General features: G+C 53.1%; 1 protein-coding gene across 1 annotated transcript; it reads right to left on the bottom strand.

The window, feature by feature from the left end:
• Positions 1-9,774: 9,774 nt before the first annotated feature.
• On the bottom strand, positions 9,775-17,065 carry C12H15orf40 (chromosome 12 C15orf40 homolog). The gene is made up of 4 exons (XM_002722994.5): positions 16,895-17,065; positions 16,316-16,442; positions 15,415-15,542; positions 9,775-13,194 (listed from the first exon to the last, which is right to left on the bottom strand). Exons 1-4 carry the CDS (start codon positions 17,006-17,008, stop codon positions 13,099-13,101), a joined length of 465 nt encoding a protein of 154 aa, XP_002723040.2. The 5' UTR covers positions 17,009-17,065; the 3' UTR covers positions 9,775-13,098.
• Positions 17,066-17,280: the final 215 nt, after the last annotated feature.

The following is a 17,280-nucleotide window of genomic DNA, read 5'->3' on the forward strand; positions in this document are numbered from 1 at the left end:
CTCACATGACATTAATGGTTATTACGGTGTCTTTTTTCAAATAAAATTTTGAAAGATGTAAGTGACTTCACCCGCAAGTTTTGGCAGGTAGCCCATTTATCAATGTGAGATGAGATCTTTGGTTTTGTATTCTTCATGGCTGTTCTGTTTTTGTTTGATTTACACATTCATTACGGGTGAGTCCAAGGAACTAAACAGCAGCTTTCTGGGGTGGGTGTGGTGCACAGTTAAGCCACATTTGGGGCACCTGCACCCCTAAGGGGGTGCCCGTCCAAGCCCAGCTTCTCCCCTCCAGCTCACCGCTGCTGCATCCGGGGAGGCCGCTGATGATCTCAGTGCTTGGGCTTCTGCTTCCACGTGGGAAGCTCGGATGAAGCTCCTCGCTCTGACTTCGGCCTGGCCCAGCCCTGGCTGTTGCAGCATTTGGGGAGAGAACCAGCAGTTAGAAGAGCTCTCTCTCTTTCTCTTTCCCTTTCTTTTTTTTTCTTTTTCTTTTTTTTTTTGACAGGCAGAGTGGACAGTGAGAGAGAGAGACAGAGAGAAAGGTCTTCTTTTTGCCTTTGGTTCACCCTCCAATGGCCGCCGCGGCCGGCGCACCGTGCTGATCCGAAGCCAAGAGCCAGGTGCTTCTCCTGGTCTCCCATGGGGTGCAGGGCCCAAGCACTTGGGCCATCCTCCACTGCCCTCCCGGGCCACAGCAGAGAGCTGGCCTGGAAGAGGGGCAACCTGGACAGAATCCGGTGCCCCGACCGGGACTAGAACCCGGTGTGCCGGCGCCACAAGGCGGAGGATTAGCCTAGTGAGCCGCGGCGTCGGCCCTCTTTGCCTTTCAAGCAGATGAAAATATAAACAAACATGGGGGCAGGGGAGGCGATGTCCTAAATCTTCCAGCTGCCTTCAAGAAAGTAATAGCAATTTGGAGATTGATGTATTTGAGAGGCAGAGTTACAGAGAGATAGAGGTCTTCATCCACTGGTTCACTCCCCAGATGGCCACAACGGCTGGCTGGAGCTGAGCCGATATGAAGCCAGGAGCCAGGAGTTTTCTTGAGGGTCTCCCATGTGGATTCAGGGGGCGAGGCATTGGGCCATCTCCACTGCTTTCCCAGGCCACAGCAGAGAGCTGGATCGGAGGTGGAGCAGCCAGGACTTGAGCAGCATCCGTATGGGATGCCAGCACCACAGGCAGAGGCTCGGTCCATTATATGCCACAGCGCTGGCCCCTCTTGGCACCTTAGTCTAGGGCAGGAGGTTGATTCTCCAGGTACTTTGCCTTGCCTTGGCTCCACTCTGTTCACAACCCGTATTTCTGAAAAGCCACCCTTTCAGGTAACTTTTATTAGAAAGGATAGTATTGAACTGAGATGTAAAAATAAATTTTTAATAAGTTAATGGCTTTTCTCTGTACCCACTAATTACATCAATAAGTAACAATCCGTGCTGTTACATAAAGAAAGGTCTGGATGTTACAGATATTTAGCCTAGAGTCAAGAATGGCCTGGTCGCACCCCAGCATCTTTTTTGAAAGCAGAGGTGTTATTAAAAAAATCTATCAGCTGCTAAAGCACAGGCAGTGGCCAGCTGGGACAGGTGGCTAACTACAGTGTGCAGCAGGATCCTGCCTGTGCCAGCTGTGGACACTAATTAGGGAGCTCTCTGGGCCAACAGGCAGGGAATGAGGGCTGCTTCTCAGGAAAGCCAGGAGAGAGGCTGTCTTCCAACAGCATTGAGATACTGCAACGCCTGACACGGCGAGGCTGCATACGCCCGAGTGTCAGCCCCACCTGGGAAAAATGGGGAGACAATCTTTTTTTTTTTTTTAAGATTTATTTATTTGAAGGAGAAAGTGATAGAGATCGTCCACCTACTGGTTCACTCCCCAAATGGCCACAACAGCTAGAGCTGGGCCAGGCCAAAGCCAGGAGCCCAGAGCGGCATGCGGGTCTCCATGGGGCAGCAGGGGCCCATGTACTTGTGCCTCAACACTGGCTGCCCAGGAGTCGCCTTTGTGGGGGTTATTTCTGCGTGGGTTCTTTGTGGTGGTGGCAGTTTTGCTTTTACTGGCAGTTACTATCAGTGAGTTCTTAAAACCAGGAAGAAATAAAGCCATGGTTTCTGCCTTCATGAGGCAGAAAACTTAAAGGTAACGGAAGGGGCCACGTTGTGGCACGGCAGGGTGAGCCACGGCTTGGAATACCTGCATCCCACTTCAGAGTGCCGGCTCCAGTCCTGGCTGCTCTGCTTCTGGTTCAGAGTCCTGCTGACGCACCTGGGAAGGCAGTGGACAGTGACCCAAGTATTTGGGTTCCTACCACCCATATGGGAGACCAGGATGGAGTTCCTGGCTCCTGGCTTTCCCTGGCCCAGACTTGACTGTTGTGGCATCTGGGGAGGGAACCAGTGGATGGAAGATCTCTGTTTCTTCTCTTTCTCACTCTGCCTTTCAAGTAAATAGATCTTTTTTAATAAAAGGAAATTTAAGAGTGAATTAAAAATGGAAATAGTGTCAGATAGGATTAATTTCAAATAGTCTATTGTAGACTGTCCTTATATGATCTGTGACCTTGAGAAAAGTCACTTACGCTTGGATCATTTATCTGTAAAAATGGGCCCAGTACCCACCTGGCCACACCTACAGGTTCTGAAGATAAAGGACGGAAGGAAGAGGAGAGTGGAAGCCACAGCTGAGACCGTTAAAGCCCCAGCGGCACGTGAACAGGTGCTGGGGAGTGCTTGGTAAACGAGGCAGAGTGACAGAGATGAGGCAGGGCAGGAATCAGGTGAATTAGCAGGGAGAGCAGTGCCACCCTCCAGAAAATAACACTTCAAGTGGTGAGAGTGTGCGCAGCTGAGCTGTTGGGGTGCCGGCGCTGACTTCAGAATGGCACGCACTGCTTATGGAGCACATCACGTTAAAGCACTGCTGGGAACAGCGCGCTGGGGCTGGAGAGGTTTTGTGTTTTGTGTCTGAGTGCTAGGAGGGTTGGGGTTATCCAGGGTGCGATGACGATTTCTGGGTTCGTGAAACCATCTAGGAAAAAGACATCAGGGAGAGTTCATCTAGCTTGATTCTGGTTTCCAAAGCTGCCTTCCTTAAATATAATGCCCAACAGAGAAGGATGCCATTTTCCTTTGATATTTTTTCTCCTGAAAGGAGAGACAGGACTTTATGATGGAACAGAGTATCCCTTCCTAGGTCACTGACAGCTCTAGTTTTGAACTCGAGTAAAAACACCACACTTTGAGGGGGGAGTTGTTTCTCCTTGATATTTCTTTTGAAAATTGTACCATCATATTGTTTTATTCTTTTTTTATTTTTTTATTTTTTTATTTTTTTGACAGGCAGAGTGGACAGTGAGAGAGAGAGACAGAGAGAAAGGTCTTCCTTTGCCGTTGGTTCACCCTCCAATGGCCGCCGCGGCCGGCGCGCTGCGGCCGGCGCACCGCGCTGATCCGATGGCAGGAGCCAGGAGCCAGGTGCTTATCCTGGTCTCCCATGGGGTGCAGGGCCCAAGCACCTGGGCCATCCTCCACTGCACTACCTGGCCACAGCAGAGGGCTGGCCTGGAAGAGGGGCAACCGGGACAGAATCCGGCGCCCCGACCGGGACTAGAACCCGGTGTGCCGGCGCCGCTAGGCGGAGGATTAGCCTAGTGAGCCGCGGCGCCGGCTGTTTTATTCTTAATAACTAAAATGGAGCATGAGTGTTGAAAAACAAAGACCACAGAGAAAGTGAAAATTGAGCCCCACGTGCCAAGGATCAGTACTGTTCGTGATCTGCACAGTCGCTCTCATCACGGCCACACTCTCCACCACAGCTGCTTTATTCACTCGGCAACCCCCCTCTTATTATACGCACAGCTATCTCGTTAGCTTTCTCATCCCGATGAACATTTACGTTGTTGCCACTTGATTAGATTGCAAGTAATGCTGCAAAGAACATTCTAGTGCTTCGGTCCTCATACTAGGAAAAGCTTTAGGTACTTAGCATTTACACATCATTATCATTGTGTTCCTTTAAGGCCGTCAGTGACATGCAAGGTAAGTGCTCTCTCGGCCTGACCCCTACGTGAAAGTGGCATATTTTGGGGTCTTGAACCCTACCAGATCAATAATTGGTTGCAACGCTTCAAGGAAGTAATTTTCAGACAGGCCGAGAGCCTCCTCTGTGGGTAGCAAGGGCGGGGAAGGGTGCTTTGATCTAACTCTCGGGGTTCCTCCCTCCACCCACATGGCACCCACCCCCACTTGCTGCTTAGGACTCAGCAGGGCAGGTAAAACAGCACCACCGCATGTGGCCCTCAAGTACCGGTCACACTGAGTCGGCAAGACAGAATACAGGTGGCTAAAACACCGACACACCGGCCACTGCACAGAAAGCAGCAAGCGCGGGTAAACTAAGCAGCAGGTGGCTGTCCAGAGGAAGGGAGGGAGCGCGCCGGAGCGTTCCGGCTTCCTGGCTGACTCCGTGTTGGATGTGTGGTGTCTCAGGGCGGGCAGATTAACAATCCGCCAACGGAAGGGAGAGCCGTGAGAGAGTGGGTAACAGAGGCGGCAAGAAACCGCTGCACTGTGTTCTCTGCGAGATTTCTTCAGTTATTTGAAAGAGTTACAGAGAGAGGCAGATACAGAGAGAGAGCTCTTCCATCTTCCGGTTCACTCCCCAAAAGGTACCGCCAACCTGCGCCAGTCTAGGCTGAAGTCATGAGCCAGGAGCTGCTTCTGGGTCTGCCATGTGGGTGCAGGGACCCAAGCACTTGAACCACTGTTGTGCACACTGGGTGCATTTGGGACTCCGGTTTTATCTGGTTAGTAGGGAATTTGCCTCTAGTGGGGAGGGGCAGCTGGGGAAGAGTGGGGGCTCTGGAGTCTCAGGGAGTTTCCCTCTGATCTGTTTCATAGCTGCCCTGTGCGGGTCTTCTGTTTGGCCATTTGCATTGCAAGGAGTTGAGAAGGGTCCGGTGGGCACCCAGGATCTCAACAAAAGGGAGGATGTGAGGCTGGGAGGGGGAAGCAGGAAGAATGGAGGAGGGGGAAAGTGCCACAAGTCCTTTAAAAATGAGAACTTTTAAGTACTGAATAATGGATTTTGGCTAATTCTGTGCGAAAAACCTAATTAGATAGGTCAAAGCATCTTGTCTTAGAAGGTGTATATTTAAAAATTCTCAAATTTTAAATTTAGAATGAACTGATGGGAAAAAATACTTGACATTGGTAGATGTTAATATCGCTAATATTTAGATTACTACTTCAGATGCAAACATGTCCAGATGTGCCATTCTACAATACTTTAACAAGGGCTTCTCCTGGCTCCTGCTGTATTCGTTGTTATGGAGCCAAATCCACACCTGGCCTAGCATAGGACATTATGCCACCGGCCTCCAGTGTAGCCCCAAGTGCAAACATGCAAGGACCTCTGGTACTGGCCTTTGCGGACACTCCCTGACTTGGGACTCTGTGGAAGATGGTGCTGGGCCACGCTGGCCATGTGGGTCTCCGTGATTTGAGCTGCGCTGTGTCAGGAGTGCTAGGGTAGGAGTGAGGGGTCCTTGCACTGCTGTGACTTCCGGGGTCTTGGGGTGCCACACAGATGTCCCTCCCTCTGGAGTCCAGTTGTCAGTGCTGTCAGAGTGGAAAAGTGGAGATGAGCTGTAGGTCATTCCTGAGGTTTGAGGGTTTGCAGGGTGGGACGGGAGGAGCAGGTTAACGACAAGGCTTCCATCAGAACTGCCGGTGTGGGCAGGCATTGTGGCTCAGCAGCTGGGACTCCAGCATCCCACATCAGAGTGCACTGGGTTCAAGTCCTCACTCCGCTTTTGATCCAGCTTCCGGTTGATGCTCCCTCTGGGGGAAACCCAGTGAGAGACCTAGATGGAGTCCCAAACTGCTGGGTTAGGCCTGGCCCAGCCCTGACTGCTGTGGGCCTTTGGGACATGAACCAGTGATGCAAGATCTGTCTCTGTGTCTCTCTGAGCTCTACCTTTCAGAAAATTAAAATACCGGCTGTAAGTGATTTGGCTGCTTCTCTACAGGGTTGAATGACAGCACTGGGCTAGGCACGGGATGGGTGAACCCGGCCTGGAGTCAGGTGTGTGCCTGCAGAACGGGAGGTGGGCACTTCCGGGTTGAGCTGGTGCAGGAGGTGCAGCTGCCGGCTCTCCCCCGTGTTGGCCTGGGCTGATGGGCTAATTCAGCGGGCGTTTGCATTCCTGTCCCTAGGGGCACACAGCGCCCCACGTATTAATTACCAGTTAGATTTTCTCTGAGTTTCAGTGGCTTCTCCTGAGACAGCCTCAGGGATGAGGCGAGGATGAGCTCATGGGTTTTTTCCACTGCCAGTGCCTTTAACTCCCGGAAGAAATCTCAGCCTCTGTGTCTGGATTAGGTAAATAAAGCTGCTCTGATCGCCGAACACCAGAGCTCTGTTGTTTATGTTGTTCTCATTAAAAAAAAAAAAGTCCTCAACTGTGTATATTTTGTGTATCTATAAAACAGTATTATAAAAGTGACAGAGTACGAAAATAAATCATCTGGACCCACTGGTGATCGTGGCCTGCTGTGTGTGCTCCCGTCCCATTGACCATACTCACATAAACATACGCATACTTCATGTGTATGTTCTCTCCTTTTCTAAAAGCTGAAGTGGGGTTATAGGCTTTTAAATTATGCCTTTTATACACACGACTGCTTACCCACTCAATAGAATATCACAGTCATCCCTCCAGGTCAGTAGTTGTAGTTTAGGAACTGATGATTTAATTCTAGTAACAACAGTTGCTAGGATGGATTCACCATCGTTGTGACGCCTCTCCTGTAGGCAGACACTTGGGGTTTTTCTTTCCCTCATACTGACAATGCTGCATCGCCCTTGTACATCCTTTGGTGCTTAAGCAAACAGAAATATTTATTTGGAAAGGCAGAAAGAGAGAGAGTGTGTTCTTCTGTCTACTGGTTTGCTTCCCAAATGCCCACACCAGCCAGAGCTGGACCATGCCAAAGCCAGGAGCCAGGAACTCCAACTATGTCTCCCACATGGCGGGCAGGGAGTCAGATGCTTGAGCCATCATCTGCCACCTCCCAGGCACATTCACAGGGAGCTGGATGGGAAGTGGAGTAGCCGGGGCTCGAACTGCCATTGATATGGATGTGGGCCTCCCAAGCAGTGGTTTTACCCACTGAGCCACAACGCCTGCCCTCTTGGGTGCTTTTTATGTATTCTGCGGGATCATCTCAAAAGCAGAATTGTCGGGTTGAAATATCTTACGTTTTAATAAGTGCTGACCTGTTTTCTAGAACATTGTAGCAAGGCATATTCCCCATGAGTGTGCATATATGTGTCTCACCCTCCCTCCCTTAACTCAGCCTCTGATCTGGATGGTCAGAGCTTCTAGAAAACATGTAGTTTTATTTTTAATTGACAGATAGTAATTGTACAGACTTAAGGGGTGTGACATTTCATCCCATTCACAAAATGTGTAATGATGGGGTCACAGTAACTGGCGTATCTGTCACCTCGGATATCCTGTGTTGGAAGCACTCCAAATCCTCTCTCCTAGTTATATCAAAAGGTCCCATTAGTTGTCAATGGCAGTTACCCTACTGTGCCACAGAGCGTAGAAAGCTACTCCTCCTTTCTAGTGGCACCCCTGCACCATTAACCATCCCCTCTCCACCCCACTTCCCCCATACCCTGCCCACGCCCTGGTAAGCACAGGTCTAGTCTCTGCGTCTGTGAAGTCGACTTCCAGCTTCCGCACATGAGAACACGTGGGAACATGGATATTTGTCCTAACATAATGTCCTCCCGTCCCATCCAGCTCTGCCACTGACAGAACTTCATGTCTTGTGGTAACATTCCACTGTGTACAGATGCATGTGCTGTCGTTTCTCTGTTCAGTCACCCGTCAGTGGACACGCAGGTTGATCCCGTGTCTCGGCTGCTGTGACCAGTGCCACGGGAAGCGTGCGTGCAGGTGTTTGCTGGACACTGATTTCACTCCTTTGTGCTCTGCCCTGGAGTAGGATCACTGGGCCCTCTGATGGTTGTTTCCGGTTTCCTCAGGAACCTCCAGTTTTCCTAGTGGCCGTACTAATTCACATCCCAGCATCAGCAATCAGGGCCCGCTTTCCCTGCAGTATTTATCATCATTAATAGCCACTGAGGATGGAGCTGTGCATAGCGGGTAAAGCTGCCGCCTGCAGTGCCGGCATCCTGCATGGGCGCTGGTTCATGTCCTGGCTGCTCCCCTTCCGACCCAGCTCCCTACTAATGGCCTGGGAAAGCAGCAGTAGTTGGCCCAAGCATACGGGCCATTGGTATGCACCTGGGAAACTGTATGTGGCTCCTGGCTTCGGCCTGGACCAACCCCAGCTGTTGTGGCCATCTGAAGAGTGAACAGTGGATTGAAGATCTGTCTCTCCCTCTCCCTGTGTAACTCTTTCAAATAAATAAATATTTAAAAAAAGGCACTTTAACTGGGGTGAGATGGCTCATTGTGGTTTTGACTTGCATTTCTGTGATATTAGTGATACTGAGCATTTTTTATATACTTGTTTTCCAATTGTGTATCTGCTTTTGAGAAACATCTATAAATGTAATTTGCCCATTTTAACATCTGATTATTTGTTTTTGCTGTTGAGTTTGAGTTCCGTATACATTCCAGACATTAATTCCTTGACAGTGGAATAGTTCGCAGACACTGTCTACCAACGCAGGCGTCCCTTCACTTCTGAGTGTTCCTTAACCGTACAGCAGCTCCCAACCTGATGCAATCCTGTTTGTCTACTTTTGCTTTTGGGCCCCCAGGTTTGGTTTTTTTTTTTTTTTTTTTTTTTTTGATTCATGTATTTGAGAGCTAGAGTTATAGAGAGGGAGAGAACATCTGCTGGTTCACTCCCCAAATGGCCACAACAGCTGCAGCTGAGCCGGTCCAAAGCCAGGAGTCAGGAGCTACTTCCGGACTCCCACATGGGTGCAGGGACCCAAGCACTTGGGCCATCTTCTGCTGTTTTGAGCTGGATCGGATGTGGAGCAGCCAGGATTTGAACCGGTGCCCATATGGGATGCCAACACCACAGGTGGCAGCTTTACCCATTATATCACAACACCAGCCCCTTCAGGTGATGACGCTTGAAGAGGCTTCCCACGAGACAGAAGGTACCAGGACAGGATCCACTGCCGCACTGTCTACCTGGCAGGTGTTCTTCACTCATTCACTGAATTGGCCTCCTGATGAGAGATCAGTTCCCTGCCGACTGCCCAGCTCAATTCCATCTGCAAACACTCTATGTGGAACTCCTGGAAGGAAGCTGCAGTTAAGGGAGGTCCCTGACCACTCAGCTGACAACACTCTGGCCTGACAGCAAGGATCAGTGTGTGAGATTAGTGCTCAGTGCTCAGATTATGTGTGGTGTGGCGCCCATGTGGGAGACCAGGATGGCCTGGACCGTTTGCAGGCATTTGGGGAGGGAACCAGTGGATGGAACTCTGTCACGCTGCCTTCAGATAGACAGACAGATAGATAGAGAGCGAGCGAGCGAGAGAGAGAGAAATGTGTGTGCCTCTGTGTGTTGCATTACAGTGCCACCTCTTGGGTGTAAGTTGAAACTAGCTTCTCCAGTGCTTGGTTTCTAGTCAATACATTAAGAGTGTTTGCACTTTAGGCCAGTTGGGTTCTAAAACTTGCATTCTGCATTACTGTTGAACTACTGACCCAAATCCCAGAGGGGGATGCTGGTAGCCCACAATGCAGATAACCACCGCATAACACTGTAGTTTATTTTTAAAGATTATTTACTTATCTGAGAGGCAGTTACGGAGAGAGAGAGGGAAAGGTCTTCCATCTGCTGGTTCACTACTCAAACGGCCACCACAGCGGGAGCTGGGCCTATCTGAAGTCAGGAGCCAGGAGCCTCCTCTGGTCTCCCACGTGGGATCAGGGGCCCAAGCACTTAGGCAATCCTCATGTGCTTTCCCGCACCATTAGCACAACTGGATTGGAAGAGGAGCAGCCCGGACTCGAACAGGCATCCTTATGGGATGATGGCAGCACAAGTGGAGGCTTAGCCTAGTACAACATTGTGGATTTTAGCCCTCCGGAACTTCCAACACCACAGAGGTGCCACTACATCCTCTACTCTCTCCATCCCGAGGAGTATGGGATGGCCCTCCAGAAGCAGGAGCCAAAATCTCTGCCTGCCTTCAGGACAGGGGGAGCCAGCTGTCAGCGGAGGCCAAACAGCCAGTGTGGACTGGCAAGTCAGTCACCACGCTAACAAACTGGTAGCCAGTTTTGCAGGACTGGTTATTAGGGTGGGGGTGACAGATGACAGACAGAACATACCAGTCCCCACAGCTGGTGTCCTTCCAATCTCATTCAAAGGCAGGTAATAACAGGTCTCTCCAGACACAGTAGAGAAAGTATTCACTTGAAATGAATGGGTTGGCCCAGGCTCGAGACCCGGCCTGAGGCACATGTGAAGTCTGAATTCTGTCCTCCACCCTGGGTCTACCTCTGTGTTCGCGGAGGAAAACCAGGGCCCAGCTGAAGAAAGCTGTATTGCCTGAACTCCTGCAGCAGGCCAGGTGCCCAGGCGTTAGCCATGATATCCCCAGTGAGGAGCAGCTGTGTGGGCGTGGTCAGACTGCTGCAGGCCGCCTCAGGTTCTGTTCTCCTGTCTCTGGGCCAGCTCCTACCTCCTGCAAGCTTTCGATGACAGAGCCTCACTGGGATGTAACTCTGTTAAAGGATCCTGTTCAGTTTCTTATAAAAACTGAGGAAAAGTTTCCATGTTAGATAACGGTCACTTTTTTTTTTTAAAGAGGAAAGGTTTACTGTCAGGTGGGGGAAACCTGATGGGCCCGGGGGAGGGGAGAGAGCATGCGTGCTGGAAGTGGGTCCTGTTATACGTTTGCCAGGGGGCAGGGAAGCAGGAGCAGCGAATCCCGTTAGGGTGGGGGTGGAGCGGACACCTGTGGTTGGGCCATGGGCTTAGGACCGAAGCTTACTGCGCAAGGTGGCCACGGGGGCCAGAGCCTCAGATGGCGGCTCACGGCCATTTTAAATGAAGTAGGTTATTGTAGTTGAAACTGCTAGTTGCTAACCAGCATCCACTCCTTTCTTCATACTTTCCCGCTGATTGAGGACTCGTGTTGTAGCATGGCTTTCCCTGGAATCCCACATCCTCTGCCCTGGTGTGAATTACGAGGCTGAGTCTTTGGGAAAGACACACCAGAGCTGTCCCGAGTGGAGTCTGTGAAACCTGGAACCCTGGCCCTTTGCCTCCAGAGGGCGGCTGACCCGAGGATGAAGCCAGAGCAGGAAGTGGGTCCTCCATGACATCACTGAGCCGCGGTGTCAACACCTAAGCGCACCCTGCCTCTGGACCTCGCCAGTGTGTGAGCTCATAACCCCCTTTACTGCTTGCCAGGTGGGCTTTTCTGGAACTTGTAGGGAAAGCATCCTACCTGTGACCCTGTGAAAACCCAAGTCCGATATCTTTATGGCACACACTGGGACAGTGTGGGGAAAGGGTGGGGATGTGTTTAACAAAGAACTAGAAGAGAGGAGTCTGTGGGTTCCAGACACAAAGAACCGACAAGTGTTAACGAGATGGAAATGCGAATCACTCTGAACTGATCAGCACACATCGTGTACAGGTAGCAAACTATTACAGTGTACCCCATAAATGTAACTATGCTTTGACTGAAATTAGAAAGGGGTGAGTGCTTTAGCGCAGCTGGTTACGCCGCTGTCTGGGGGCCCACACCCCGTAAGAGTGCCTGGGACTGAGTGTCATCTTTACTTCCAGTCCAGCTCCGTGCTAATGTGGCTGGGAGGCAGCAGAGGGTGACTCAAGTACTTGGGTTCCTGCCGCCCAGTGGGAGACGTGGAGCTAGTTCCTGGCTCTGGGCCCAGGCTGTTGTGGCCATCTGAGGAGTGAACCAGCAGGTGGCAGATCTATCACTCTTTCTTTCAAATACAAACTTTTAGAAGTTTTCTTTAAAAAGTAAGGGGAAAGAGTGGGTGACTTGAGTCCAGACGGTGTAGAAAGAAGCACCTCTGGGGGCAGTATCGCACAGCGGTGTAGACAAGGACAGCAGTGTAAGACAAGGCAGCGAGCCCAAGTCAAGGCCTGCCGCTCCTGCGTGCTGCCTTCCTGAACACGCCATCCAGCGTCTCCCGCCCTTGGTTCCCAGCAACAAAGTAGAGTTGTGCCCGGTGGGCGGCTTCCAGCTCCTTCACCGTCGAGAGTCTTTACTACTGGCCTGACAGATGCTGTCCTCGCGCTTCTCCGTGAGCACATTTTCTCGGGCACTTATCAGACGAGGCACAGGACTGCGCATCAGCGCTGATGAGCAGGGCAAGGGAGCTTCTGATGGGCCCCTACACACACGGAAAACCGCTTCCAAGTCCTAGTGTTTCTCTGCGGGGTCCTCGGAGACCCCCAAGAACTGCCGGGCTCGATGACCGAGGTCACCATGGAGGAGGCAGGAAATTCAGTGTCTCCTCAGAAATCGTCAACGTGAAGCTGCAGGTCTTGATTATTCGTTTTCACAAGATGCTCAAAATTGTTGTGAAAACACATTTTTGCGTGTAGTATCGTGCTGAAATGCGCAGGTTCAGAGCAGTGCCTGCCTGTTTTTCCTGTCTCTGGTAAACTGGACTGAGGCGGCCCCAGGGCTCCAGACTTGCTACGGAGATTCCACGTCCGCGTGCAGCCAGGGTGATGCTCTCAGCCAGGGGTGGGGCATCCGGCCGCCAGTGCCACCCTGCACGCTGCGACCTGGAGCACTTGCGGGCACCGGAAGCCCATCACAGGACACAAGGGGCAAAGCCGGGTCCTCTGGAACATTCTCCCGCTGTTATCTGGTGATGCCGTGAAATCAGTCAGGTGTTCCAGGTCGTTTGGGGGTTTTGAACCTGTATTCAGTGTGCAGCAACTTTCAAGCTTCCTACTTTTTTCTGAGGCTTATTTACATTTAATACACACACATGCATTTCCCCACATTCTGTGCATCTGAACATTTTTTCCTGTCTAGTAGTCTGTTCATCATTAGCAGTAAATTCCTCACAGATGACTTTTTCATTTCTTGCTTTTACTTCTTCTCAGCTTCCCGTTTTAATTTCCCCAAGATTTCGTCTGGAGTTGTAGAGGCCAAGAGCTTCACCACCTTCTCCCGAGACTTACCACCCTGGACAGAAAGGGAACAGACACGCTCAAACCTGACGTACGAGACCCCGCACCTCCGCGCTCCCCAGCGCAGCCACACACCCTCACGGGGTCACACAGGGGCTTTGCTGAGGGCTTAGGCCGCACTTCCTCACGGCCCCTTCTGATCTAACCCAAGACTCTTAGATGCTTCCTGCCTGCAGGTGTTTACGAGACCCCAGGGTTTTACCTCCCCCAATTTCTGTGATAAAAGGTAGGCATTACAGTTTCAAAATGGGGGCAGGCTTTGTGGCACAGAGGATGAAGCGATCACTTCATCTGCATCCCATTTCCCCGTACTGTATCCCATATACAGAGTGCCAATCTGAATCCCAGATACTCCACTTCCAATCCAGCTTCCTGCTAATGCGTTCTGAGCCATGATGGCTCAAGTGCTTGGGGCCCTTATCAGCCACACGGGAGACACTGGTGGAGTTCTGGCCCTGTCCCCACCAGTGCCAGCATCTGGGGAGAGAACAACCGGCTGGACGAGCTCTGTCTCTGTCTCTGCCTTGCTCTCTCCATCACTCCACCTTTTAAGGAGATGACAATAAAAATTTCAAAATGAACAAGGAATCCAGATTTACAACATGCTGGTTTCAAGTAATTTTTAAGTTAAAAACAAAAATCATTTAAAATGCCCAAATATTGTAATTTTATATAAAGTTTCTATTAAAATAAACTTTTCATGGAAACAAACTGTTTTTCTCTATTGTCACGCATTTCTGAAAACTCCAAACAAAAAGCTGCCACCCATTTGAGTGCTGTGACTTCACAGCCAGCTAAAACCACTTTACATAGGATCTGTCTTCCTATTTTAGTTGAGACAGAAAGAGCTCCCAGGGCTGGCGCTGTGGTACAGCGAGTTAACGCTCTGGCCTGAAGCGCCGGCATCCCTTATGGGCACCGGTTCTAGCCCCGGCTGCTCCTCTTCTGATCCAGCTCTCTGCTATCGCCTGGGAAAGCAGTAGAGGATGGCCCAAGTGCTTGGGCCCCTGCACCCGCGTGGGAGACCCAGAAGAAGCTCCTGGCTCCTGGCTTTGGATGGGCACAGCTCCCGCCATTGCCGGCCATCTGGGGAGTGAACCATCGGATGGAAGACCTCTCTCTCTGCCTCTCTCTGTAACTCTGTCTTCCAAATAAATAAAATAAATCTTAAAAAAAAAAAAAAAAAAAAAAAAAAAGAGCTCCTATCTTCCAGTTTAATCCCCAAATGCCCACGACAGCAGGGCTGGGCCAGGCTGAGGCCAGGAGCCTGGAACCTCACCCAGGTCTCCCACAGGGTGGCCGAGACCCAACACTTGAGTCACCACTGCCACCTCTCCAAGTGCACACAGTGGAAGCTGGAACTGGAAGGAGAGCTGGGAATGAAACCAACCACCTGATATGGAATGTGGTCATCTTCTCTTTCTTTTTAGTGCTTGTTTGAAAGGCAGTTAGAGAGAGAGGAGGAGACACAGACAGAGATCCTCCATCCGCTGGTTCACTCCCAAATGGCTGCAGTGGCTGGGGCTGGGCCAGGCCTCAGCTAGGAGCCTGGAACTCCCTCTGGGTGTCCCACGTGAGTGAAGAAGCCACGTACGTGGGCCATTTCCCCCCGCTTTCCCAGGTGCACTCGCAGGAGCTGGATCGGAAGTGGACCAGCCGGGACTTGAACTGTGCCCGGATGGGATGCAGGTGGCGGCCTAACCTGCTGCGCGCGCCACAACACCGGCCCCGAATGGGCTCATCTTAACGAGCATCTTAACTGCTAGCAAATGCCCTCCCTCAAACACATCCTTCAAAGGTCAAGTGCGAGCAGGGGTCTGTGTAGACGAACAGAAGGTACAGAGGCAAACATCGGGAAATCAGGGACGCCCGGCCCGGCAGGAACGAGCAGGCTGCTCAGGCGCAGTGATTAGTCAGTGACGGAATGCCAGCTGGGGCCACGCAGGAGGCACCCAGGGCAGCACTGAAAGCCAGCAGAGCCTTAGGAAGCACGGACGTGGCTGGGGAGGGGGGCCCTGTGGTGCGGCGGGTTACGCTGCCACTTAGGGCACCTGGCTCCACCTAGGAGCACGGGGTTCCAGGCCCAGCTGTTCCTGCATGTGATTCGGCTGAGACCTGGGTGGCGTGAACCGGTGGGTGGGAGGTCTGTCTCTCTCTCCTATCAATGATAAGCACAGATGCCTACATACAGAGAGAGAGAGAAGCCCCGGCCTACCTTGTCTAGAACCACGTCACTCTTCCTGAGCTCTAAGACCTTGGAGAGGTAGCGACAGAGCTCAGCATTGGCCTCTCCCTCCGACGGAGGCGCCGCGATGGCGACGCTGACGGCTTCAGCGGTCAAATCTGGAATGAGAACAGCGCGCACTTGACCCGTAAGGAGCCCTCGCTCTTCTACCGACCCTGCTGACCAGGGACGTCCCCTGGATTCCGACACGGGCAAGGCGGCTCCCAGGATCCCACAGGGCTATTCCAGTCTCCTCGCCGGACCTGGGTTCATCTCCCCATGCACCCCGAGGGTCTCAGAATGTACTGTTCACGTAACAAAGACTTACACAGCACTGACCATAAACTAGCTGAATGCACACAGAATGAGGGCACTGGAGCCAAGAGGTACTGCTGAGCAGGCTTCTGGCACAGCGGTCAAGTCGGCCCTTGGGACGCCTGCATCCCATATGGGAGGGCCTGGGTTCGAATCCCAGCTCCTCTGCTTCTGATCTGGCTTCCCGCTCATGTGTATGCTCGGAGCAGCAGGTGAGGCTCCAGTATTTGGATCCTTGCCACCCACATAGGAAACCCGGACCGAGAGGGAGAGAGCTTTTCCATCCACTGGTTCACTCTCCAAATGCAACCAGGCTAGGGCTGGGCCAGGCGGAAGCCAGCAGCCTGGAACTCCACCTGGGTCTCCCACGTGGGCACAGCGGCCCAAGCGCTCGGGCCGTCCTCTGCTGCTTCCCCAGGTGCATCAGGAGGGAGCTGGGGTTAAGTCCGGTGCTCACAGGGTGGGGTCGCGAGCGGCAGCCTCACCCGCCGCGCCACGATGCCAGCCCCACACTGACTAGCTCCCGGGATAAGCCTGCCGACTGACCCCCGGCTCCCGCCCCCGCGTCCACACGTACCTGTTACAGCGTTCTGCTTGGCGCCGGGCTTGGCGTGGATGGCTATGGTGACACAACCTTTAGGATCGACGGCCACGGGACCCGAGGGAGGAAGCGGTGCCTCGTGGTCCTTGCTCTGGCTTCTACCCTAAAATGACAACCACCACGCGGCTTGACAGGTCTCCTTCGAGGCTCAGCGGGGGCTGGCCCTCCCCACCTCCCTCGGCGCGGGGCAGGGAGCACCTGCCGCGCATCCCCGTACCCCGGGCAGCGGGAACCCCAGGCGGCCGGCGCTACTCCACGAGGCCTACGAGACGCCGTGTCGGGCCCTGTGCTTCGCTCTACAGACCCGAACGGAGCCCCAGGGCGGAGCGAAGGCAGTGGGGGTGGGAAGACGCCCCGGGACCCGCGGCCCTGGTCCCCGGGAGCTCGGGCTGCGCCGGCCCTGGCCGGGATCCTGCAGAGTCTGAGAGCGGCCGCAGCGGGCCGGGCCGTGCCGGGCCCCCCTCGGTAGGGAGCCTCCAGCCGGGGCCGCTCCTCTCGCGTTCTCGGGGCGGCCCTGCGTCCCACCCTCTGGCCGCCGCCGGGCTCGCCACTGACCTTGCTCGTCGCACCCGCTTTCTTGGGCATCCCGGCGCCGTAATGGAGCCGAGCGTCGGCCCTGACGCCGAGGCCTGCCACAGGTCCCCGCAGCCGGCTGCCCAGCCGCAGCATGCCCACTCGGGCGGGCGCCCACAGCGCGGCCCGCGCCGGAAGAGCCCTTTGCGCATGCGCACGTGGCAGGCAGGCGCGGCGCCTGCGCCCCGAGCGTCCGCTCCGGCTCGAGAGCGACACCTTGCGGCCGGCGGGGACGGGTCTCGCTCCTCCGGCGCCTGCGCGGGGCCGTGAGCTGGGAGGGGACCGCGGAAACAGGAGCACCAGGGGCCTGAGGTCTGATCGAAAGAAGGAGCCCCGGGGAGTGCGCCTCGTGCAGCTTCATCCAGGGC

The sequence above is a fragment of the Oryctolagus cuniculus genome, chromosome 12 (genome assembly GCF_964237555.1).
Source record: "Oryctolagus cuniculus chromosome 12, mOryCun1.1, whole genome shotgun sequence".
NCBI lineage: Eukaryota > Metazoa > Chordata > Mammalia > Lagomorpha > Leporidae > Oryctolagus > Oryctolagus cuniculus.